This window comes from Marmota marmota, unplaced genomic scaffold (assembly GCF_001458135.2).
Source record: "Marmota marmota marmota unplaced genomic scaffold, marMar, whole genome shotgun sequence".
Lineage (NCBI taxonomy): Eukaryota > Metazoa > Chordata > Mammalia > Rodentia > Sciuridae > Marmota > Marmota marmota.
The window spans coordinates 379,583-406,029 of NW_026000020.1; the positions used below are offsets into that span (position 1 = coordinate 379,583).

General features: G+C 48.6%; 1 protein-coding gene across 1 annotated transcript in view; it reads right to left on the bottom strand.

Moving 5' to 3' along the window:
• Nucleotides 1-6,648: 6,648 nt before the first annotated feature.
• Nucleotides 6,649-26,447, bottom strand: part of Sh3rf3 (SH3 domain containing ring finger 3) — a 338,666-nt gene continuing 318,867 nt past the window's right edge. Inside the window, exons 10-11 of the mRNA XM_048810400.1 lie at nucleotides 18,153-18,487; nucleotides 6,649-9,802 (exon numbers count right to left, since the gene is read on the bottom strand). Of these exons, the coding sequence (XP_048666357.1) occupies nucleotides 9,634-9,802; nucleotides 18,153-18,487 (504 nt within the window). The 3' untranslated portion in view covers nucleotides 6,649-9,633. The remainder of the gene's footprint in view (nucleotides 9,803-18,152; nucleotides 18,488-26,447) is intronic.

The window sequence follows — 26,447 nt, forward strand, 5'->3', positions numbered from 1 at the left end:
GCCCTCTCCCACCTCTCTTTCCCAGTTTCTTGACTCTACCAAGCTCTCCCCAGCCTTGGGCATATGCATTCAGAGTTCTCCCACCCACACATTCATCCCCCTCCCTTTGCCTTGTTGATTTTTGCAAGAGATTACATTGTGAGGATCCAGATAAGACGAGGACACTCTCCTGAAGTGGCCTCCATGCCATCCTCTCCCCAAACTAGATCAGATCCTCTGGTCATGCCCTGATTCGCTTTACTAGAGTGACTATTTGCCTCGTAGCTGTTGTCTAGTTGTGTTGATCATTTAACTTTTGACATGGGTACTGCCCGATCTGCATGAGCATAAGCACTGCTGTGGGCTGGACATTGTCCCTCTCAAATCCACATGTTGAACCCAGCACCTCAGATCCAGACAGCATCTGGAGGCTGATTAAGTCAATACGACATCAATAGATTGGGCCCTAATCCTATGTGACCAATAACCTTATAAGAAACGGATATTCAGGCTGGCTGTGGTGGCCTGACCGATCAGTTTTCTGATGGATGGCCAGGACCCCCGCAGACAGCAGCTCTGGGGAGGCTTAAATATCTGGGTGGGGTCACTGCCTTCATTCATCTCTGGGACGCTGGTGCCGGGCCCAGAGCGGAAAGAACTGAATGTGGGAGGAGAGGCTGCAGGCATGAGAGAAGGACACAAACACAGGGCTGAGTCCCGAGGTGACCTCGACGGGGGACTTCCCTCCATTTCTCCCCATGCTCACCGGCTTCAAGAGTGGGAGTCCTGAGGAGCTCTGAAGGGTTGACTGTGTCTGCCCTTCCCAATCCCCAGGCAGGAAAGCATTGGGGGATTGTCCTGGAGGGGCTGCATTCTTCTGCTGCCTGCTCAAAGCCCCCTCTCCTCAGTCACAGCTTTTTGTGGCTGTGGTTACCACATCTGTGTCGCCTTTCTTTCGGACGGGAACTCTGGGCTCCTCTGGGCTGTCTCACCCATCTCTGAGTGTCTGTTCATGGAGAATGAATGAATTCTGATGGAGCTGGAGCAGACCAGAGACACCGCCCCCCCCCCAGAAGACTCTTACCATAATTAAGCAGAAACCCTCACCATATTTGTAATGTATAAGTTTCTCTTGTCAGACAGCTTTATAACAGAATATCAGCAAACATTTCTGAAAAAAAATCAATGTGGGTTAGAACTACCTATTCTCTGTATGGACTGAATTACTCTGTCTTGCAAAAGTTAAGTTTAGCCAAAGACTTGATGATGTTACTTCTGCTTTTGTGGTAAAACCTTTAAAACCTCTGACTAGTCTAAAAAATGAGACAAAAAGCACTTTCTGTGAACTCACACACACAAATACGTGTGTGTATGTGTGTGTGTGTGTGTGTATAAAATTTTGTTATGTAGACTCCTACAAAATGTCAATCTTCAAGCCCCTCCTCCCACTGGGTATAAAGTTCAAAGAATTTTCAGATTCTTGGTCCAGAGAATGTTTTGGGTGATAGCCTCTCTGGACTCTGCAATCAATGATCCTGATTCTTGAAAACGCCTTAGATATGCAGCCTCCTCTGTCCTACATCAGAGCCACTGGGGGAGCATGTGGCTGTTTCCGCCATGACACATCCTTGCCATATGCAGACTTTCATGTGGATCCATCTCTTAGGACATTAAAGAATATGACTTATTCCAAACTGACATTTCTTTCTCCACATTCATAATTATGTCCAATTCTGTTCCTCTGGGACTTTTTCTTAAAATATATATTTTTTATAATTTTATTTATTTACTTTTTATGTGGTGTTGAGGATCGAATCTAGTGCCTCACTCATGCTAGGCAAGTGCTCTACCTTTGAGGTACAGCCCCAGCCTCGCTCTGGGACTTTTTAAAATCCAGTTTCTACGTCTCATTTTCCCGTCTATGGTATCGTGACCCTCTGATGACCTACCTGCTGATGAGTGGCTATAGCCTTTCTGGGGCTGTGTCCTGGGGAACATAGGAGTCGGTGCCAGCTGTTTTTGCATGACTTGTTGAAATTTCCCTCCCATTTTTGCTAACACTCTTCATCCCTGTGGTTTGGGTGAGGCTGACACTGTTCACAATGGCTGAGTCAGGGAGGCCAGCCTGGGTCCAAACTCACTTAGCAAGAGTCAATGCCAAAATTTGACTGGACCATTGGAAAAGAGCAGTTCTATTTGTGCAGGTATTATGATGTCTTTCTAAACCTGTTAGTAACTATATTGCTGTAATATGGAGGCAAACCCACTGAAAAGTGAGCCAATGTGGAGGACAGCAAAGCCAAGTGATACTCAAGAACATCATATGAATGCCTGGATCCGTCAGTGCCCACCTCAAATCCATCTAAACCAGTGTTTCTTAATGGACTGACTCACTCTTGGCATTTGGGGCAGGATCTTCTTCTCTGTGTAGACATATTCTACTCATCACAAGATGTCCAACAACCTCAGTTCTGACCAGCAAAATGCAGATGTGTCCCTGTCAGTGGAATACCAAAATCCCCCTCCCACTGTTTCCGCATGTCCTGCTGACTGACCACGGTTTTACAGTTATTTGAGTCAAGTTTTACTTATTCACTTGGTTTTCTGGCATTTCCAAATGAAGGGTCCCTGACCAACAACACCCTGCCATCACTTTCTTGGGTGTCTGGGGTTCAACCCAGGTGGTCTTGGTGTAGCCTCTCAAAGCACAAGAATGATGGAGGGAAGCGTCAATGGATGGCAATCGTGTGGCCAACACTTTACTGATGTGCATGGATGGATGAAGAATTGCCCATGGCGAGTCCCAGAGAACGGCACAGAGAAGACAAGTGTCAGTGTAGTGCAGCCAGCCTCTGACACTGGGGACAACATCCAGAGCTGCATCGGGGCCTCAGCATTTCCCTGGACCCTGACATGTCCTTTGTGGTCAGCTGAATGTGTTCTTCTTTGAGAAGTTAAAGGAACCATCTGGAAGAGTAACATGACATAGCAATGAGAAGAGGACTCAACCGAGTTCAAATCTGTGAGATCCTGACAAGATCCACAGAGATGATGCCTGGGTCTGAGGCCAGCATCAGAACCAGCTTGGGGAAGAATACTTGAGCCTCAGCTTCTCTCTCTGTGAGCAGCACCGGTTCCATGGAGGATGCAGTGTTCTACCGTGACAGGTCTCAGTGGGAGGAAAGCCTTTCCACCTTCCTTCCTTTTCTGATCAGATGTAGCTCAGAGTGGGCTGTTCCTTGGCTAATTGCCCATGAGACTGGGCACAGGCTCCTTCCTGGTATTCCTAGCCTGCTGCCACTGCTCTGTGTGTAGTGGCCAAACACCGGAATTGGGCCCCAGCTCTACTGACCAGGCATTACATTGTGGGCTGCTTCAGTTTCTCTATCTATAAAAACAACAGTGCCCACCTCATTTGGTGGTTAACACTGACAGCAGAGTCTTCATGGTTATAAACAGCACTTTAGTATTTCTGCTGTGTTCAAGAAAAGTCCAGAGATTGGAAGTCGGGAATCCTGGCTCTGCCATCCACTTAACTCAGAGCTAATAATAAAATTTACAAAGTTGCAATTTCTTCATCTGTTAAATGGAAATGATGAGAACCATCTCCAAGGGGCTGTTATAAGAATTACATAATATACATGAAGATACTAAGTAAATAGAATTTGGAATATAGAAGCTCCTTGGACTCCTGTCCCAGTATCCCCATTGTAAATTGAAAATATCATACGTGGAAGAGGCATTCAATGCACCAACCCTCCTCCACATCTTAGCCCCCAGCACAGCACGCTGTAGGGAGTCAGTTGTTTTTTCCTGGTGACAGAGGGAGTGACATTGCAGCTGCCCAGCACTGAGTGAGGGGAGAGAACCGTGTATTGATAGCCTGGGGAAAAAAATTCAAACTCAAAACAAAGAATATTTTCTACTAAATATACATTCCTTCCCATCATCATAAGCTGGCAAACTGTAAGCTGAATCATCGTAAGTCAGGGACATCTGTAGCCTCTTCTCCCTCTATTTGAAAAGCCTCTACTCTTCCCACAGTGCTCTGGGAGGAACACTGAGGAGTCCTCAGCCAAGAAGCTTGGCTCCCTCTCCTGAGAGTCCTCAGGAGACTCTTGGCATCTCTGAGATTAATCCATCCTGTACAAGGCCAACGCAGCATTGTCTTCCCGGCTCTGCTGAAGACTCAGTGGGGACTCTCAATGCTTGTTTCTCACCCTGCAGCACACAGTGGGGAAGGTCACGTGAAGGGCTGGGCTATGGAGCCTCCCCACTGGAAAAGAAGACCCAGTTTTCCCATGTTCAGGCACACACCCTGACAGTGTCAGTCAGAGGCAGGCATGCTAGCCCTTGCTCACAAGATTCACAGAGGCTGAACCTCTCTGTTCTGGAGGCCCTGTCCACTGTGGATGATGAGAAATGTCTCTGCTCCTCAGGCTGAATCTATAAACTTGCCTAACACTTTCCTCTAGTTGTTAAATTAGAAAAAGCAAATTGGTCCTGTCTGCGCAGTGTGCATGGATTCAGATGAGCAGGGTATGTGATTTGAATGTAAAATGGCCCCAGGCCCTAAGGGGTTGCTGCCTCATCTCTGCCTGGCAGAGGGACCTCAGTGGCTGCCATACACGCTTTCCAGATGAATTGTAATGGACACTGCCTATATTCACCTCTTCCCACATTCACGTACTTGATGTTACAGTCATGCGTCACTTAATGTTTAAATATGTTCCAAGAAACACGTTGTGAGGCAATTTCATTATTTTGCAAACAGCAGAGTCACACAGACCTAGATGGTGTAGTCAAAATCACTGGACATGGCCTCTTGATGCCAAAAAGAAATATGGAAAACGTGAGATGTGTGAGCTGCTGCCAGCTTCATACAGTGTACAGTCTCAAAGTAATTTTTTTAATAAGTAGAAGTATGCTCTGACAACAAATAGTACAATAAATACACAAACCAGTAAAAGTTGTGTTTTGTCATTATCAATATGATATCTTATGCATACTTTTGTGTGTGTGTGTGTGTGTGGTACTGGGGATTGAACCTTGTGCATGCAAGGCAAGCATTCTACCAACTGAGCTATATTCTCAGCCCTATGCATAATTTTTTTTATGTACTCTACTTCTATATGATTGGCAGCACAGTAGGTGTTTATACTGGCATCTTCACAAATGTGAGTTGTGTTTCCTAAGCTTTTATGAAGGCTAAGACATCAGTAGGTGACAGGAATTTTTCAGCTCCATTATAATCTATGGGACCACTGTCACATGTGTGGTCTGTTGTTGACTGACATGTCATTATGTGGTGCAGTCCTACATTATGGCTATAGTTCTACAGAGGACTATGGGTTGGCACCCTGATTTGGAGGTGAATGGGTCAACTTGGCATTGGATAAATAGACTGGAGCTTGAGGCACAGCAGTTCCGTAAGCTCTGTGACCTGGGCCAGTTCATTTAATCTCTTCTTACCTTGATTTCTCATGTAGCAAACCAAGCTAAGAGTTTCTTCCACACAGGCATAGCATAATGCCTTACTGTTCATCCCTCTAGCTCCTATCCATGCCATTAAAAACTCTATACAAGTTCACTTAAGTTTTACAGAAAGGTAAATTGGCTCTGTATTAGGCCTCTTTCTAGTTCAAGGGTATATATATGTGGGTACACATCTCAGCTAAGAGGGCAATGAGAACCTGTTTCAAGAAACACACAGTCTCCTTGGCATGCTTCCGACTGGTAGGCCAGTCCTGCTAGCTGTCAGTCAGATCAAATTGGGACAGACTCCCCCTTTCTGGAGTCCCTTCCTGTAGCAGGGGGATTCAATGTACCCTGTTGAGAGCCACAGCCGAAGCGGCCCCAGCAAACTTCCAGCTGATTGGCTCCTCTGCGGTGATGCTCATTGGGCTGTTTCCCCGCCCTTTCAGACCACGGAGCTGCTCATTGGGGGACTCTTTTGGCTCCGCCCACGCGACCCAGCCAATCGGCCTCAAGAGCAGGAGGAGTGGGGGGGTGAGAGGCTTGTCGGAAGCTGGTGGTGGCAGTTGGGCTCTGAGGGAATTTCTGAAGAGCTTGTGTGGTGTGGTTCTAAAAATAAAGTTCGTTTCTGCTTGACAAGTGGCTCTGAATTGTGCCCAGCCAGGCTGTGGCAGTACCCCTATCCTGCTCTTCAGAGAACATGGTATGGGCACCCCAAGAGTCAGAGATACAAAATCAGGGCCATCAGTGTGCTCACTGGAGTCTATGCCAGGCAATTCTGGTTGACAAGGACTTAAATAACTACAAGAAAGGAGAGAGGCCGAATCCTCCATAGAATGTCCTCTTTCTCTTCCAGGCAGATGAACCCCTGTAGCAGAACTAGGGGTTCTGGCCAGCCTCTTGGCCAGCCTAGCTTCTGTGGCATACTTCTGACTGTCCAGCTAGTGGACCGTCAGTGTGTGCTGGGTCTGCTTCATGTTCAGTGACACTGCTGGCCATGACTACCCAGTCTCCTCGATGGCCCAGCACCCGATACACATAGACCAGGTGTCTTCCTGGTAGGAACATGAGGTGCCAGGTATGCAAGCCCTGGGAATGGGCCATGGGCATGCAAACAGTACCATCCCAGCTCCACTCCCACCCAGGGCTGGGCCTTTCAGCTTAGGCCTTGCAGCCTGTACCCCAGCCCCGCTGTCCCCATCATGCAGACACAGGCCTTTCCATGTTCATTTTTATTTAAAGACTCAGAAACACAGGCATCATAGTTTGTCACTACTGTCAATTCTTCCAAAATCACACGATGACATTGTGTATAACAGAAACACTATGCGTGTGTGTGTGTGTGTGTGTGTGTGCGAACTGTGCAAAGTACAAAGGATTTCCCAGTTGGTTGGCTGAGCTGGTTTCAGGGTGTTCAGCCTGGCATTCAGGCCCCGCTGCCTACCATCCTGTCTCCCTCCCTCATCCCCTTGACACTCCGGGGGGGCCAGGCTGTCCTATCTCCTAGGAGTCTGCTGACCTTGCTCAGTCAAAGCTATGGACCCTAATGTGCTCCTCAAAGAAAATCACCTTGGCTGCCGAATGCCACTGCACAATTAGAAGTGGACATCGTGGGGCCAGGATGGGGTATGAGGGTTCAGGACAAAGAGCTGTTTTCATCTTCATCACTGAAACGTCTGTCCTGGGAGGCAAGAAGGCCTGAAGGGAAGGGCTACTTCTGCTCCTGCATTGTTAAGAAGGCTGAAGGACTTGGATATGTTGAAGACACTCAGACAACACATGGGGGCTGGTTGTGTATTTCTCCCACTCTCTGGCAGCCCAGTGCCCACTCCAGCAGCTCCACCCACCTGACAGCAAACCCTGGAGTTGGCTGGGCCCACAGCATCGTTCTCCTTCCCAAGAAGGGTCCAATACTCATCCCTGACTCTGCCATGAAAGGGGCCAATGTCCTCCAAAGACACCTAAACACTTGCCCCAGCTCTCTATCATGAGGTGGGGGTGCTCGGCTGGGTGGGCTGAATCCCCACTCACAATCGCTAAGTAGTGGAGCACATTCCCACCATGAGCACCATGTGGGCAGAGACTGGGAGAGGAAAGTAAGCCCGAGTTAGTAATTGTTGCTTGGTAGCTGCCCTCTTTAACAAAAAGAAAAAAAAAAGACTATTTTTTACCTGGAGACTCAAATTAGTTCTGGTTCTGCTGGAGAATGTTTCTCACCCAGGGTGTTAATCTCTTTGGTGACAGCATGAATTTAAACATGCACAAGATTTTTTTTGTGTGTGCATGGTGGGCAACTAATTTGACAATGATGATGACTAGATCCCTTCTGGTTGTCACGAACCCAGTGTGTAAACTAGATTTTCTCTTTGATTCAGAACAAATTTCTCATGTCCATTAATTCTATTATCATCTGGAGGGAGAGGAAGAGCCATTTTCTAGATGTGATTCCCCCAGTGTGGAAGCCACCTGGCAGTTATACATAGCCAAGTCATGTCCCCAAATAGGAACTCTGAAAATAAGTGGTCTTCATTTCAAAGTCTTTATGCCAGGCAAGCGAATGCATTTCTGGAATGTGCTGCATCCCTGAAAAACACTGACAATGTCCACTGCCAAAGGCTAATTATTCAGCCTAACGTAAGGCTGAGTGGTTTTTGTAGAGAGCAGGGTTATGCATTACGACTTTGAGATGATAAAAGTACATTCCTGAGGTAAGTCTCAAGGACAAAACTGTCTGTGACAGGGCTCCTCAGGTCACTTTTCATGGGATGGGGCTGTTACACTAAGGAATACATATCTGTTGATGTCACTTGGGGGAGGTCCCAGGGTAAAAGCCACTCTTCCTCCTTCTCTCTCTTCCCAGCACTCCTGGACCCTGCAAGTATACAGCACAGCATCCCAGCCCTGTTCTCACTTTATCTCTGGTGTCTAGCAGAGGAAGCTCTGCAAGGCCTGATATGGGAAGAGTTGTTTATTTTTCAAAAATAAGGAGAGACAGAGAGAGAGAGAACCTTTGAACCTTTGCAAGGTGGTGATCTGAACTGCAAATTTTGATAACAAAAAAAAAAACATCATGTTTTGAGAATGCTAATTACAGTCATTCTCTCATAAGGAATTTTAAGAAAAGCATCTGCCTTCCTAGGCAGGGGTCAACCCGCATGTTCTTTTACCGCCACACGAAAGGGCAATTAGAGTAACCCTCCTAGACACATTTCCAGTCCTTGAATAATAATCATCACTGTCTAGACAGAGCCTGGGGTTTTGGTAAGGATTTAAAGAAATTGGCTGTTTCCATCTCCCTCCAGCCACCTCGGCAGACCCGCTGTCATCCCAGGGAGCACTGGCCAGCGCTCTGATGTTGAGGACAGGGGTTTCTCAGTGTGCTCCAAAATTCATATGGTAAATATAAAAACCCTGCCCTTTGATGTCGCCTCAGACATTTTTTTTCTTTCAAGCTCACCCAAGTCATTACTAGTTTTACAAAAAGGCAGCACCAGATGTATGAAAAATAGGCAGTGTCTGACCTATTAGAAATATATAAAGTCTAACGGCTGTACGTTAAGAAGATGTAAGAAAGAAGCAACGCAGAGGGACAGCAGCTGTGAAACAAAAGGTGCAGCTTACAATCCTGGCAGGAGACAAAGCCACAGGGATTCTGTTCCAGTGCCCAACAGGAGCTGCGCGGCAGGCCGGCAGGGATTCCCAGGGTCTCAGGGGAGGCCCCCTGACCCCTGCCTGCCCAGGAGGGGCTGGATGGCAGGTGACTGAGGTATACAGAGGGGTGATGCCCAGGGCAGCCTGGAGAGACATTCGCCAGTGCTTCTGGCCCCAGCCCACCTGCCCAGCCCCGAGGCCTCTTGCAGCTCCCAAACTTGCATAGGTGGCAAATAACGCTGTGGCCCCATTCGAGGGCAAAGCGTGGATCTGCCCACGTGGGCATCCTCTCTTACAGTCTACTCACAGGGCACAGCGATTTCCGTGAACAGCCCGGAGGGCGCACTGACTTGGGCTTTTGGGTGAAGGCAGGACACCTCCACACTTCCAGACCCCACCCCGGTCCAGGTGTCCCTGCCAGGTGCCTTGGAGAGGACCTGGGACCCTGGGCGGCTGCGGCTCCCTCCGCTCCTGGGCGGAGCTTCCCGGGGTGCCACCCCCCGGTCAGTGGCGCTGGAGCCGCCGTCCTCAGAAGCTCTCCACGAAGCTGCCCGGGAAGAGGCCCGTGCGGCCGTTCCGCTGCAAGGTCCCCTTGTACCAGCCGTCCTCGCGCTTCTTGTGGACGAAGACAATGTCACCTTCCTTCAGCTCTATCTCCGCCTCGCTCTGGGGTGGGTAGGAGACCACCACGCGGTACCTGAGGGACAGATGGCGCAGCAGGTGAGCCTGGCAGACAGGCTGGCTTCCTCAGTAACCCCACACCCTGCCTGGCAGCCAGACCAAGCCGGCGACTCTGCTTTTCATCTGCCTCCCCTCGGGGCAAATCTTGCAGTTTGGGACTGCTTTTCCCACTTCACAAATTTGTATTTTTTTTTTCCCCCCAAATAATTTTCCACTTAATTTTTTTTTTTTAAAGAAATTTCCCTTTGTGTCTTCTTGGACACAGATCTAAGACTAGCTGGAATGTTCCTTCTTGTTTGTCCCAGCAGCACCCGGTCCATTCACACTCTCCCTCTGCCCTGACTGAGCAGAGCCACTGTGCCTTCCTGGGAGAGCTGGAGGGACTGAGGAAGGCCAGAGCCTTGGCTTTGTCCTCAGCCCTGTTCTGACTTTGTGACTCAGGCTCATGTCCTCAACTTGTTCAAGTGTCAGTTTCTTTGTCTAAAAAGCAGGGCTCCTCACCTGCGCCACTAGGTCGCAGATGGTTGTGGCTCATATGATGTGTAAAATGTGATTGGAAGATGCTTTTGTTCCAATGGTCATTTTTCTAAATGTGCTTCAGAATCATAAAATCATGTTGCCTTAGCGCCTCAACTAGCTGAGGCCATGTCACCAACATCATCCAGAACTCATTTTCCCCACAAGAACTGTGCTCCTCCCTCTCTGAAGCCTCCAAGGCCTCTCAGAGTCTCTGTTTTCAGACCAACATAAGATAAAATGGAACCAGGATCAGAAGCCTTCCCTCTGTGGCCTCTGCCTGCACTGAGATGGATGGCTTGCTGTAGGCTGGAGCTGTGACCAGATGCAGCCCTGCAGCCTCTCTGGGCTGAGGCAGGTGCTCCCCAGATGTGAGACCATGGTCTGACCCTCTGGCCAGTACCTTGCCAAGGACCCAGAGTCCCAAGGTCTGCACAAGGCAGACCTGACAAGCCCTTAGCTATAGCCCCGACAGACTCTCTCCTTCACCAAACTCCAGCCAGGCTCCTTGGAGCCCTCTTCTCTGTTAGGTTTCACCCTGGTCTATAAAGTCTTGGACAAACACTGACAGTTTCTAACAGCTCAAGCTGAAACACTAGTATGGTCCTAACTCTTCTTAAAATACCTACCTAAGAAATCTCAAGGTGCCAGAAAAATTCACATGTTTGTTCCAATAATGCTTGAGGATAAGGCCTCAGCCTCAGTCTCTGGGAGGATGGGAGTCCAGCTTTACTCCAGTTACCAACCCAGTTGGGTTTCACATGGATCTAACACCCACTTTCTCTTTCTGTAAATTTCCACTCCTTTGACACTCTTGAGCCCCTACTCCTCCTTAATCCCTCATTTTTCTTTGAAATGCTCATTCACTTAAATGTGAATCAGAACTCAGTTCATGGTGAATTCCTTTCCCTATGGCAAAAGTATATCATATTTCTGCTTAAAGTCTGTCCAAGGAAGAGGAGCAAGGCTGAGGGGCTGCCATGCTCCCCTGGGGACCAGCCTGCTTCTAAAATATTCCCAAGGGAATACAAGTGCCAGGGAAATCCCTATTGTCCCTTCTGGCAAGGAGGACCTCTAGTGACTGAGGAAGCTTTGCAGGGGCACATGTGCCCAGTGTCTGGCTGGGCCTCTGCACCCTCTACACTTAGGGCAGGTAACAGTTGTGCAGCAAAAGCTGGAAGAACACTGCATCCAGAGCAGACCTCTGGTCCAAAATCCAAATCCTAAAGGAATGGGTTTTATGGCAGCCAGGATATAGCTGTTCTCTCTCAGGGAAAACCCCACCTGAAAGTTATTATAGCTATCATTTTGCTGAGGTGACACTGAGCTAGTCAGCAGAGCCTAGGCATGGCAGGGAGAAGGTTCTTAGCACCCATGTCCCCCTAACAGGGCATCCATCTCCAAGGACACTGGGGCTGCCTGAGGGACACGTACCAAGGACGTGCTAGGTGGCCTTCCTGTAGGCCCTCCTGGCCTTATGGTCATCCATACTGGCCTTCCTTTATACCATACATATGAAAGACAACACTGACACATTCTGGCCCTCCTCTGCTAAGAGTGTTCACCACTTCCCATCTCTCGCAGAGTAGAAGCACAAGCTGAGAAAGGGCTTCTGTGTCTGGACATCCTCAGTGCCTGTGTGCAGCTCAGCATCCTCCTAGCTCAGCTCTGCTGGCCCTAGGTGCAGCAGGTGCACCGACCTCAGGCTCCTGCATTCGTGGTTACCTTTGCCTCCAGTGCTCTTCCCTATCATGGCCAAGACCGTCCTGCCCTACTCACTCACTACCTTCGATAGGCCTGTCTGTTTACCTGTTTCCTTGTTTATTTTCTGTCTGTCTGGCCCCTTGGCAGCAAGCCCCGTGGTGGCACCTGCTCCCTGCTGCATCCTGTACCTGGAATAGGAGCACTGCGAGCAACTACCTAGTCAATGGCTACGGCTCTCTGCACTGTTGAGGACATGCGGCAGGGGAGGCTGCAGGCCTTGTGTGGGACTGGAGGGTGGAAAGCTAGAGCTACTGGGAGGGGCCTCATCAAGTGCCAATTAGCCACGCCTCCTGGCCAGTTCCTCCTCCCTGCAGGGCTCTTCTCTCCCTCTTGTCTCTCCTTTCTCAGAAAGCCATCATCTTGTTCCTCAGCTGTCAGTTGGCCTGTTGGCCTCTCCTGTGGGCAATGGCAGGCAATGGGACTAGAAGAGTGCGGGGGGCCACTCAGGCAGAGTTTAATCACAGACTGCCAGCAGTCCTGCAGGCTGCCAGCAGCTACCCCACCCACACAACACTGACTTGTCCTCCCGTCTACACTGCTCTCTGGGGCCCGCCCCTCCTGCCTCGCCCTAGGCCCTCCTCCTGAACCTGGACCCAGCTGTCCTGTACACTAGGGAGCCTCTGAATCATGGAGGGAGTTATAAAGATTAGGCACCACACCTGGCTCTCCCAGGTCTCCTGGCTCCAGACCTCTGATAGTCCCTTTTCTTCTGAAGAGCACTTAAGAACCCCGGATGACATGCTGGTTTCTGACAGTTGGCATCTATGTTGGGTGGACCTCAGAAGCTCAGAACTGACTGAAATTCTCAGCCTGAACCAGGGGGCACATAGGAGGCCAGTACTGCTGTCCCCTCCCATCCTGGCAATGCTGGGACCAAGGCCTTAGTCTGCTGGCTAGGTGGTGGTGTGGGGGAAACAGGCAATCCTTTATCTTTCATCTTCCTGGCCAGCCAGCTGGGAAGACCTGTTCCCTGGGGCCTGCCTCTTCCTCCCTGCCCCATGACCCACAGCCACACAGTGGGACCTGAAGGAGACCTGCCTCGTCAACAGCATCTGCCTATTTTGAGGGGTCCTTAAGGTGCTCACTATCTGGAGTCTCTAGGCCTGGTGTATTCTGGTCTTAGAAAAGTTGGGACCTTACAAAGCAAAAAAGAGCCCCTAAGACAGCAATTGTGGCTCATGGATTTCAGGAGCCCTTGAGGCAGATTCCTAGGCCTCTACTGGATCTACTTGATAAAATGGGGCTAAAGAATATGGATTTTAAACAAGTTATGGAAGAAAATATTTGCATGCAGGTCCCTTAGAATCAGAGCACTGAGAGCATACAAGTTGGAAGGAAGATTCCATCCCTTCCCAAACCAGCCTTCTCACAGTGCATGTGTCTGGCTTGGCCTGAGAAGCCATAGTTTGGGGGAAGCTGGTGGTGTTATTGGGCTCGAAGAAGGGGCACAGACAAAAAGCCCTAAGCCCAGCCCCAGAGAGCCTACAGCCTACGGCACATGGATCCAACTTGCTTCAGACAGGCAAAAGCAGGAGGCAAGGCTTGTTGGGTGTGAGTGCTGCTATTCAGAGGCAGCAGGGCTAGCCACGCTCCAGGTTCCAGTACTGAGTCAGACTGGCCAACTCTATGTGCTTTGGGATGGTTGCAGGTGCAGCTGGACTGGACCAGTTCCCATTGATGTCTGAGGGCAAGCCAGACACTGGTTCTCTGGAGAGTGGAGGAGGAAAGGAAGTAGAGCGCCTGCCATCTCCTCCCAGACCAGTGTCTAGGAGGACAGATGGCCCCTGGGATGCAGCCAGCATTCTGTGAAATCAGACAGCATGCACACAAACCTTATGGTCCCTACCCCACCAGCACAGAGGCTGCATGTGTCCACCAGGACCGGGCTGTCCTACCTGTGGCTTCCTGCCATCCTCCACTTCCTCTCTGAACACCTGATCCTTCTCTCTCTTCCCCAAGGAAAGAAAGGCAAAGGGCAAGATGATTTCTCAGACTCTGAACGCAAGTTTTGGCTTTTGCCTCAACAGCCAGATGTGAAAAAAACAAGCGACTTTAAAAATGCAATTTGTTAGAGAGAAGTAATTTGGTGCTTCTGAGCAATTCAATGATTTAATGAGCCCAGATGGATGTGAGCTGAATTTATATGAGATAAGTGTTTAACGTTTCTGTCCAGATCATTCCAAGACTCTGAGCTATTCTTCCTGCTGCATGAAAGTAATTGACACTCCCTGTTATAGACACAAAGGGCCATGTAAGCAGTTGAGGATGACAGCTACTCTTATGTCATGATCATGGCTTCATAAATCAGAGAAAGACTCTGCCCTACTGAGTATAAATAAGGTTTGTCAACCACAGCTAATATTCACACACAGGGCTCAGGGAATCCAAACAGACAAAATCAGGAGGAATTCTTATTTCTAGTGCAATTAGCTCCATGTGTGAGTTTGGGGTGTCCCGACTTTATCTAGTGTCATCTGCTTCCCTACCTGACAACAGGGGTCACAGGGTGGCCCTCCCTAGGGTGGCCTTTTCAGAGCATTTACTTCAACATGGTTGAGGACAAGTGGGCCCCTGAGCGGTGGCACCAGGTGGTTATGGAATAATGTCCTGCTAGCAACTTAGAAATGACCAAAAAATGCATCTATACCCTGGACACTAAACTGCAATGCATTACAGATGCTCCTCAGCTTATCACGGTGTTACTCTTCAGTAAACCCATCATAAATTGAAAACATCCCGACAGGAAATATAGAGGTAGTAGAGTTTTAACCTGATATCACGTGAGATTCACCTCCTATAACCATACCCCAATAATCAGTTCCCCAAATAACTTTCAAATTTGGCTTCTTGAGCACATTGTCCACAGGAAAAAAAAATATGTTTAGGTGGCCTGGAGATTAAGTCCCCTTGGGATGGATTGGTAACCAGTCCTTTGATTTACACAATAGTCTGGGGGTGTGGCTCAGTCAGGTCTAGTCTGGAGACATATGTGTTGTCAGCCAGCTGATGTGGCAGGTTTACCAGAGCTTGCCCAGGTATACTCTCCTGAGTGGCCTCCCTCGGGGCTCCCTTTGCAATACTTTTTTTTTTTTTGGTACTGGGGAACGGAACCCAGGGGCACTCAACCACTGTGTTCCAGCACCCGCCCCCCCCCCCTTTTATTTAGAGATAGGCCCTCACTGAGTTGCCTAGGGCCTTGCTAAGTTGTTGAGGCTGGCTTTGAACCCATGATCCTCCTGCCTCAGCCTCCCAAGCCTCTGGGATTACAAGCATAGGCCACTGCCCTTTGCAGCACTTTTAACCTAAACGTCCTTCCTCTAAGAGCACTTCCCAGATCCTCAGGAGAGCAATGGTTGAGACTTGGGGTGGGGGATGGGGGAACCTGCACACAGGAGTTTCACAAAAGACGCAAGAAGGACACTGCTGTGTCTGGAACTCAGCCACTGCCTTAGCACTGGAGGATGGACACCTCCTCGACTCTGGCTGCCCCGCAGTGCCCTCCTGCCATATTCCACCTTGCATGCCTCTGTCCTTCCATGAATATCTGTCATGTGAGCGAGGCAGCAGGACCCTGGTGGGCAAAGACTCTTGCAGCTGCATCCCACTGGCTTCCCTCTTCCAAAACATGCTGCAAAATGAGGTTTCTTTTTAAGAATTTTTTTTAGACTTTATTTTATTTATTTATACATGGTGCTGAGGATTGAACCCAGGGCCTTGCATGTGTCAGGCGAGCACTCTACTGTTGAGCCATAACCCCAGCCCCTACCAAGTGAGTTTTATTCACAAGCCTGCAGGGCCAGATTCCAAACGCTGTCTGGACTGGAGCTGTCTCAGCCTAAAGAGCCAGCACGTCCATAGTCACAACCTGTCCAGGCTCCGTGGACACCAGGTGGCCTGTGGCTGCCCAGGTTGAGGTTGAGGGGACCGTTCCTGGGACTCATCTGTAGTTTGGTGTCAGGCTATTATTTTGCAAACACTGCTCTTTAATGAGCTCTGCAGAGTGTTTGGGGTCAAGGGGCGTGCCCAGAGTCTTTAGGTATAATAACCCCCTGATTAGACCAGATATTCCGAGAGTGGCAGTGGCTGTCTGAATCTGCTAGTTAATCAGAGACTCCCATGATTTTTTAGAATAGAGTCTTTCAAGATTTCTTATTGAGGCGTCTGGAAGTCACGTCTTTGAAGACAGACTTAGAGGTGTAGGGAGCAGGTACCCATGGGAGATACAAGAACAGCTATGAAAGATCTAGAAGCCTGTCATTCTTCTGACAAGCCAAAAGACCCACTCTGTAACCTGCGATGAGACACTGGGACCCATGTTCAGTATTCACAAGGCAGTTGGTGTTTGCCCATGGAGGGAGGAGATTCTGACAAGAAGGAGCTGCCCCAAGTTGGAGGAGGCTCCCTTGGGAAGGGAAGTGGGAGAAGGCAATGTGCATGTGTGGGAATATATTTGTGTATGTGTTCCAGAGTTTGTGTGCATTTTGTGTGAGTGTATGTGTGTGAGCAGAGTGTGTGTATGTGTGTGGTTTGCGTGTATGTTCATATGCTATGCAGGTATGTTCACATGTGCCTGTGTCTGGTGTGCGTGTATATTTGTAAGTTATGTGTTTGGTATGCATGAGTGTATGGTGTGGTGTGTTTGTAGGCGTGTGGTGTATGTAATATGTGTGTGAGGTATGTGTGGTGTGTCCACATGGTGAATGTGTAGTGTATCATCATATTATGTGTTTTCATGGTGTGGGGGGCAGTGTGGACTCGATCACTTGAAGGTCCAGGGTCACCATGGGGAAGGCGATCCCCTGCACAGCACTGTTGTATGAGGAGGGAACACAGCTGCACCTTGGGTGGACAGGGAAGTGCTCCTGGATTCTGGAGGATTTGCCAGGGCTGTGACTTGCTCCGCACTATTCTCAAGCTAAGGATGTCAAAGTCCCTTTATAGGACCAGTGAGCATCCTCTGAAGGGGGCTGCTGTCTATGCACCCCACAGAGTAAGGCTTTTCAGAGTCTGGACTCTGTGGTCAGAAAGCCCTAAGCCGAATCCTTGGTTAAGCCACTAACCCATCTGTGTGACCTTGAGCAAGTGATACAGCCTTTCAAGAAACCTCAATTCTCTCTTCTATAAAATGGGGAGGCTGAATTCACAGGATTGGTAAGGAAGATTATATCACATAGAAGGCACTCGGAAATGCTGGCAGATACACCTATCATGCAATGCCTGACCATCCTGGTGTCCACAGCCAGCAACTCTCCTAACTCTGGGATGTTCTGAGCATCACATCTGCGCAGAATATTCAGTTGACCTCAGCCTGCTACTGACTGCTGCTTTAATAGTAGGTTGTAACATGGCGCCATGCTTTCCCTCCTCGGCCTTGTGGAGACACTGACCCTTCCTGCGGCCCCAGTTGATGCTCCCAGAGGCACAGCTCAAAGGCACCATCTAGATATCTGTAACTGCACTGAGAGCTAAGAATGTTGCTCATTTTGATATGGTTGAAAAGGAAATCCAAGGCAGATTTTAAAACGTGAGAAAGTTGTAGGACACTTAAATTTCAGTGTCCTTACATAGAGCTTTCTGAAACACCAGACTATTTGTCTACATCTGGCCTGTGGCAGCCTTCCTACTAAATAGGTAGAGTGACGAGTTGCCACAGACGTTGTAAGGCCCACCACATCTACAATTTTTTTAATATGCGGCCCTTGACAGAAAATGTATATGCCTTCTTTGGTCTAGATGGAAACTTATCTAGCCCCTTGCTGGAAGTGGTAGTCTCAGAGGTCCGCAGGTGCTCAGGATGGTGGCTGCCTTTTTGGGCTGTGGTGCTAGCACGACTGAGCAGCAGTATTTTAGCAGAAATGCCAAGATTGTTTTCTTAGGAGATGGTTCATATTTTTATTACTTAAGCAACATCCTAACGTGTAGGACCTGAGTAAGGAAAATATCTTCTTGCTATCCTAATCGCACATATGGTAATCTTAATCCTCAGGGAAGCCCCAAATGTCCCTGTTCCCCAAATGAGCCTCCAGACCTTGGGGGACCACCCCGAAGCATGGCCACAAATGTTGCCAGCCCACACTCCCCCTTACCTCTCTCTAGGCAATGGCTTAGGCTCAGGACGGATGGCAGCCATGGAAAGAGATGCTTGCCGGGAAGGGGACAAGGAGAAGTTCAGATCCAAGGAGCCGGCTTTCCTGTGCAGTGGCTCAAGCCCCATGGCTCCCTGCATCTCGCTCTCTATGGGGCAGGAGCCTGCCCTGCCATGGATGGACAGCGAGGATACTTCGGGGCCCATGGCGCCCTGGAGTGAGGTGTCCAAAGCCATCTGAGGGTCATGGGTTGGAGAGATGGATGGCGGGGAGCGCGACTTCTTCTTGGTGGATGCCCCAGCTAGAAGTTTCAGCAGCCCACTCTTCTTCTCTTTCTAGAGAGACATAAGTTTGAAACCAAATGGGTTAACGCTCGTAGGAAGTACAATCCTCTTTGGAACTTTAAAGATTATCTTGTGAAGCTGGTTAGAGGAAGAAAACAAAAGCTGAGATTGAAGGCTCATTGTGCTTCTTTTCTTAAAACTTGGAAGAAGTGTCCCAGACGGACCATGCAGCTCTGCGGCGAGTTGGTGCCATTCCCTTGGGAAGACTCTGCATGTTGGCCATTCTGACACACAAGTCCCCTCCCCACTGCAAGGCCCTGGTCCAGCCTGGAAACTTCATGGGCTGAGTCAGAGGAACCAGCCGATAGCATTATTTGCTTTCTGAAAATATTTCTGGTGGGGCTTCACATGAAGCAGGGGTCACAGTGGGGCCTGGCTCTTCTAAGAAGAGCCCCCAAAGAGTCCCTGTGTCATGTCTTGCTGATGTCACACAACTTTTGAAAGAAAATTGCAGGGCTGTGCAGCCTTACCTGAGGGGTTGCTTATTCCAAATTGGGCTTCTTGACATAACTCCCTCACCCTCTGAGGATGAGCTAAGGAATGTGTTTTCGGTTCATTTGGAAACCTCAGCAGCATTTTCTATAAACTATCCTTTGCATAAAGTGGCTGATAGAGCACACAGAAAGTGTGCTGAGGTGTGTGTGTGTGTGTGTATTCTATATGTTCCCAGCAGAGCCTGCATGCCAGGGAGGAGTGCTTGTCCCTGAGCAGAGGGCAGCCCTCGAGTGCTGTTCCCTCTCACACCAACAGCAGCGGGAGGGTTGGGGCCCTGCTCTTTGGTGCACTTTTCCCTGAATTCCCTTGCTGGAAAATTCCCTGGTTCAATCTCTTCCCTAGCTTCCTTTCCTTGAGAGAGAGAGAGAGAGCCGCTATGGGATGAAGTTGACTGTTCTCATGTGCAAAACGGGTGAGTCAGCTGGAAGGATCTGTGCTTACAATCACCAGCTCGGTGTCCACGTCATCCCCTGAGGATGTGCAAACCCATCTCCTGGCGTGGACAACCTTTGTACCCTGCAAATGGCTATCTGCTGGCAGAACAACAGCCCCAGGGTTTTCATCAGCACCCCAGGATTTCTCTGAGTGAGCCTCACCCAGTAGGTCCCATGCTTTATGGAGTCAGAGCTGGCTCTCCATGAACACAGGGCAGCCTGGCTGGGCAGTGAGACCAGCCTAGAAAAGGAGCCCAGGCAGTGTCCCTGGATGGCCTGGAGCAGCTTTCAGGTGTGCCACTCCTTTCTGTGCTGGGTTCTGTGAGCATAAAGTTTAAGTGGATGGGGTCTGGGCCTCAGCCTCCCTCAGCGGTCTGTGGTGATTACTTGGAAGACATTTAAAACATTGCCCATCAGCACTCTAAGAAAATTGTACTGTATCCCTTCATTGAGGCTGGGCTCTGTGTGTGTGTAAGTACTGGTAAGCATGTATGTGTGGGGATGTGAGTGTGGACGAGTGTGTGAGGTTTTCATCGCTGTGAACAAAATACCTGACCAGAACAACTTAAAGGAGAAAAATTTTATTTTAGCTCATGATTTCAGAGGTTCAGCCCATGGTCAGCTGACTCCATTGTTTGGGCTGAAGGTGAGGGAGAGCACTGTGGCAGCAGGGCCTGGTAGAGAAGGGCTGCTGCACTCATGATGGCCAGGCAAAGAGAGGAAGGGGAAGGGGCCACGGGGAAGATGAACCCTTCCAGAGCACACCCCCCCCCCCCACTCCTCCAGCCATGCCCCACCTGCCTACCGTTACCACCAGTCAGTCCATTCAAACCAGGATGAACTGGTTAGGTTATGGCTCTCGTGATCTGTTATTGACACAGGAGCTTTGCGGAGAAACAGAGAGAGAAACACAAACACTGACTGGGGTCCCACTGCATACTTGTACCCAGACTCTGGCTCTGCTGACACCAACAGTCTGGTTGCCTGGATAAGGTGGCTATGGCTGCCCAACTGCCTGCGCTGTCAAGTTGCTCCATGTGGCATCTGCAGGTCAGAGTGTCCCGGGGTTTCGTTGGCCCTCTGGGCTGGAATGGCATCTGCATTCGCCCTCTGGGCTGGAAGCCCCCATGGTCAAAGCCCCACCCTGTGGTGTGCAGGAGCTGGGCCTTACAGGAAGGTGGATCAGGCTGTACCAGATGATGTCTGCAATTTTCGTTAAATGTACATAATTATTGCATAGACAACTCAGTGATTTTAAGTTTTGGGTACTCAGCTGCTGCTCATGGTCTCATGGTAGAAGACTGTCATCATGAGCAGCTGCTCATAGCTGCCTGGTCATGGTGGCCACAGAAGCCCCAGCTGTTTGGGAGAGAGGGACATCCTAACATGACCCAAGTCGGCTGCTACTCCATACCCATGGCCTCCTCACTGGGCCTGAGGCTCACCTGAGCTGGCCTTCCCTCATCATGGATGGTATTTAGGACATCTGCCTCCATCCTTCCTACCAGCATCAGTGTTGGCGGGGCCCTGGAACACTGAGGCCCCCAGTGCTCCAGCCCCATGGTCTATCTCCCCTCATCCTCAGTCTCCCCCAGGAACATTTCCTTAATGTGTTGTGCATTGTGCTAGGCCCTGGAGGGAAACCGTTATGAGAATAAATGGGGAAGAAAACCTTTAACCTGATAGACACAGGTCTAGTTGGAGTATTACCATGCTGGTAGCTTAAGGGGAAATGTAGCACCAAGTCTGTCTCCACAGGATCCTTTTGGAGACAGCCGTATTCCCAGGAACACACTTTGGGAATTGCAGTAAGGAAGGCTGGCTAGGCTGGGGACAAGGCCATGCACAGGGGTGATCTTGCCCCCAGGGGACAGGTCTGAAGAAATTTTGAGTTATCACATCCAGGGGGTACCTCTAACATCTAGTGGGCCAGAATGCTCCTAAATATCCTGAAACCCAGGGGGTAGTTCCCATGACTGTTGTGTGGCCCCAAACATCAATCGTGCCAAGGCTGGGTATCCCTGGTCCATAGGAAGAGGACAGGAGCCAGGATGTGTGGAAGGAAGCCAGGCCCACCTGGGTATGTAGCCTGAGCTCATGGCTTACTCTGAGGATATGGCCCTCCTCCACTCCCAGAAAGGCAGGTCAGAGGCCTGGCAGTGGGCCTATGACCTGCTGCACATACCCTGCCCCCAGACTTTTCCCAACCACCTCTATTTCCTCTCCCCTGAGAGAAGGCTAGGCTGCTACCCATCCCTTCCAACCTCTGGAGGGGTAAGGCTGTGTTCATCTTGTTTATCCCAGCACCCAGGGCCTGCTGCTGTGCTGGCACACAGCAGGTGCTCAATTCACATTTGCCTAATGAACTGAGCACAGCAGTGAGCGCTCTCATGGTGCCAGAGCAGAGAACAGACTTAGGGCACAAATGCTTGCTCACAGGGTGCCACAGGCCATGCAGGCCTCGATGGTGCGTGCAGGTGAGCTGGGAGAAGGCGAGGCTCTGCCATCTGGCCCTGGGCCACTGAGAGCACTGTGGTACAGCCTGAGTGGTATGTTTAGGAAAGGGGAGGGTGGGTAAATGTGATAGGTAATTTTCCTATCTCAGATTTCCAGGATTAAATATGACTGATTATTTTCTTAATTTGAATCAGACTGGAAAATATGTTTGCCTTCTAGAATGGGATTCTGCTAAGGCCTTAGGCATCCAGTTCTTATGGATGGCTGGCTGCAGGATCCACATGATAGCAACCATCATGCTTGTGGAATTCATGGAATATGGAGGTTCCAAGCACTTCCTTGGGGTTTGTGACGCAGGTAAGAATCAGCCCAGGACCACTTTTCATGTGTCCAACAGGCTGACAGATCCGTTTGGGGGTCAACGCTGCAGGAGATAACTGGCTTCACAGGATGTTCTGAACTAAGAGTTTATGTTTAAAAAGGTGGCTTTGCTGGGATCGGGAATAAATCAATGACTTTCATGAGCTGAGTGGGACAAGAATGCTGTGTGCCTTTCACATTCTGGGGGTTGCTGCTCCATCACTAGTGTTCCCAGCTGTGTCTCCATCATTGCTGACACTCCTCTCCCCTGGGGGCAGGTCCCCAATGACCACCACAAAGCCAAGGTCCAATCAGCCAAACTGTCTGGAACCAAACTGTCTGGCCAGGCGCTAGTGGGCTCCAGGACGGGGCAGGGCTGAGGATGGCAGGCAGGAGAGGTGGCCAGAAGCTCCAGTTAAGATCTGGAGCTGAAAGCATCCCTCCTTCCACATTTACCCAGAACACCACCACACGAGCCATGTGTGCACACTGCTCACACTTACACATACACACACACTATGAAATCAAGTTATGCTCTACTTTCAAACAATCACCATCTGGACTCATATTTAAAAGAGATCTGGGGGGACTGGGGAAGTAGCTCCGTGGTTGAGCACTCGCCTCTCATTTGAGAGGTCCTGGGCTCAAGCCTCAGCAATGCAAAAAGAAAAAAAAAATTGTGAAGGTGCTCATTCATATTGCACACATTAGAGGAAAACTTTAAGGTACGCAAATGGTATAGTAAAATTTGTTATGATTAAGATAGGCGCTTACCTAAGCACCTTGACTGTTTTAGAGAATAGTAGTATAAAAACTCGGCAAAAGGAAAAAGAAATTTGAAACTTAAATGAACATCTACTGTTAGTCAAAGATCAATCAGAAGTTATGGAAAAACTGTATGAAATTATTAAGAAAGTCTGTGTATGAGGGAGAAGTCATGTGCCAAGATAAAAAGCAAGGGAAATCCAAAGGCCAGGCTTACTCTTTTTTATGACTTGATCTCATGGGAATTAATTAGGATCTCTCAAAGACTGTACTGATTCCTTCTGAGGGCAGCATCCCCAATGACCTAACCATCTTCCTCTAGGCCCCACCTCTTAAAGATCCCATCAGTGAAGGGAACAGAAGTTGATTTTTTAAAAGCAGCATTAACCTTTTTAGAGATACTGTTTATTTCATTCAATTCATTTTTTTCTTTATTTTTCTGAAACAGGGTCTCACTAAGTTGCTGAGGCTGGCCTCAAACTTGTGATTCTTCTGTGTCAGCCTCCTGAGTAGCTAGAATTATAGATATGTGCCACCACACCTGGCATTTAGAAAATACATTATATATTATATTACATACAAAAGTTTTGGTGGTTCTGGAGATCAACCCCAGAGCCTTGAGCATGTCTGGCGAGTGCGCCACCATTGTTCTGCACTCCCGAGTTGCTTTCTTTATTAGCCTGTGCTAAAGGGGGTGGCCATAGCACTATTTCTCTCCAATAGATTTGCCATCTTAATTCCTTTTTGTGTAGGGCAATGTTTAAAATCAATTTGCACTGGCTGGGCACAAACCAAATGTCAGTCCAGATACATATGGTGAGAAACAGGCAGAAGTGGACTTGCTTTGCAAAGCTTAGTCCTAGTAACCCGGAAGAACCTCAACTTACAGAATGCCAGACTGACTGTACCTGGGTGGCAGCCACAAAAACTGGCTGTGCCCACATACCCATCCCCATTGTTTCTAGCTTTGCCATTGTGTCAAAACCAATCCCAATTCTCAGTCTCTACAGCAATCTATTAAATAACATCAATATCTCGGCCAACTCGGCAGTCAGTACTAAGGAAGCAAAATGAGTTTAGAAAGAGGATCAAATAATTCTCAATGCCACCTCAATCTATAAGCTGTTGGAAAGGGCAGGTGGCAGATGGCAGAGACCTGTAGGAAGCCCTGGTTCAGAGAAAGGAGCACCTTTTATTCTCCAATACCTATGAGAATGACCCCCAACTCCATGGTGATGAAACAGCTGGTAAGTCAGAAACCTGGGCAGAATCCTGGTGCACATGAACTTGGCAAGACAAACAATGCCCGAGGCTTTAAGAAGCTTTGAGATATTCAAAAGAAAGAAACAAGGGTTGAGGGAAACATGGAATCCTTATCTTTGTTGAGTCTGGCCCTAAGGCAGCAAGTTATACTTGGAAGCTTTTTGATTATTATTTTATGTTTGGAAATCTTCCCATCAAAGATGGGGAAAGGGCAATTAAAAGCTATGCCCTGCTAAAATTTTAACGGAGAAAGGTTTCTGCTTGAAAACACAGTTCCTGGAATCACAGAGAAAGGCTTATAACAATATAAATATACAATACAGTCTCAGAGAGGGCAGAGGGATAGAAGATCCATAATGAATAAAGAGGAAGAAGTTAACAAGCTAATTAAAAGAGACAGAAAAAATTGTGCACTGAGCTATTGGGTATTTTAAACATTAAAACGCATCTTCAAAAAGACCGCATAGCAAAAGACAGAAGATAAAAAAGGCTAGCTCATAAAAATAGTGACAATAGTGACAGCAGAGAGTGACAATCTGACTGTGCTTTCTCCATCTTTTCTATTTCAAGTGGAAGAGCTGCCCACTGCTTCGTGTGGCTTTTCTTGCTTTTATCAGAGGTAAAGTCTTTGCGGGCACCCTTCTGCCTGTGGCTCTGCACTGGGCACTTTGAACAGGGAGCAAAAAAGGACGGAACGGAAAGGAGGCATTTGTCCTTCCCAGCAGAGCCACACACATCACCACAGAAACAGCAGACTCACTCAGAACTAGGGTGAGGAACAGAAGGAACCCCAAGCTCCCCCTCATCTGGGTTGCAACACGTGGGAGCAGGTCTGGATGATCAGTCAAGTCCAACACGGCATGAAACAGCCCCTGAGGGGAGGAGAGGTCTCTCTGAGGAGCTTCAAGAAGATAAACACCTGCATCACTTTGGTGTGTGAGAAGCCCAGGACCCTGTGCCAGCTTGGAAGACAGATGGAGCTGGGTGTCCGTGTCATTTATTAGTTGGCCCATCTTGAACAAGTTACTCATCTGTTCTTAGCCTTAACTCCCTCACATGTAAAATGGATTACACGAATATCTAAATATAAGAATTCTATTTAGAAAGAAAGCTTCCTAGAAGCCAGATGCTATACTAAGTCTTACTCATACATTACCTCGTTTTATTCTTTTTTTTTTTAATTTCCATATGACAGTGGAATGCATTACAATTCTTATTACTCGTTTTATTCTTAAAAAAAAAAAAAGAAACAACTACAGAACAAAAGGTGGCTCTGAGATGGTAGATGATAGATACAGGGTAATCAACTAGAAAGTTGCACAATCTGGACTTAAACCCAGGACTTGTTGAATCCAAATTTTAACTGTGGTTCTGTTGTGTTGTCCTGAGAACTAAATAAGACAGTGCATGAGTCCCAGGATGGCATTGCCATTTGGTACTGCTATCACAAAATACTTGAGGCTAGGAAATGTATAAAGAAAAGATGTTTATTTAGCTTCCAGTGTGGGAGGCTGAAGGATCAGCTGGCCCCATCAGATAGTTCTGCCTCACTACATGGAAGACGGCATCATGGTGAACGTTTGTTTATGAGGGAGAAGTCATGTGCCAAGATAAAAAGCAAGGGAAATCCAAAGGCCAGGCTTACTCTTTTTTATGACTTGATCTCATGGGAATTAATTAGGATCTCTCAAAGACCGTACTGATTCCTTCTGAGGGCAGCATCCCCAATGACCTAACCATCTTCCTCTAGGCCCCACCTCTTAAAGATCCCATCAATTCAACATTGCTACACTGGGACCACACTTCCAGCCCATGAGGCTTTGGGGGGACATTCTCAACCCATATCCAAATGGTAGCAGGCATTCAGCAAATGGATGACACCCCTCTAATGCACTGTTCAGATTTTCTCATAAGTCAATTCACGGGTGGGCACTGAGGTGTTTACACGGATGATTCCAAAACTCTAGCAGGGGTTCTGTGCCAATGCTGGCCAGTTACTCATCCACCTGTGACACGGGCTAGCACCCCCCTTTCCCAGCCTGCTTTAGGAGAACATTTTGAGAGTAGCTTTCACAGTGTGGTAGGGAGATTACTGAGCCCTGTGTGCGGAAAAGTGTCTGGTACACAGTCCACTCTCAAGACAGGACCCCTGAGACTTAGGTCACAAGTGATCCATG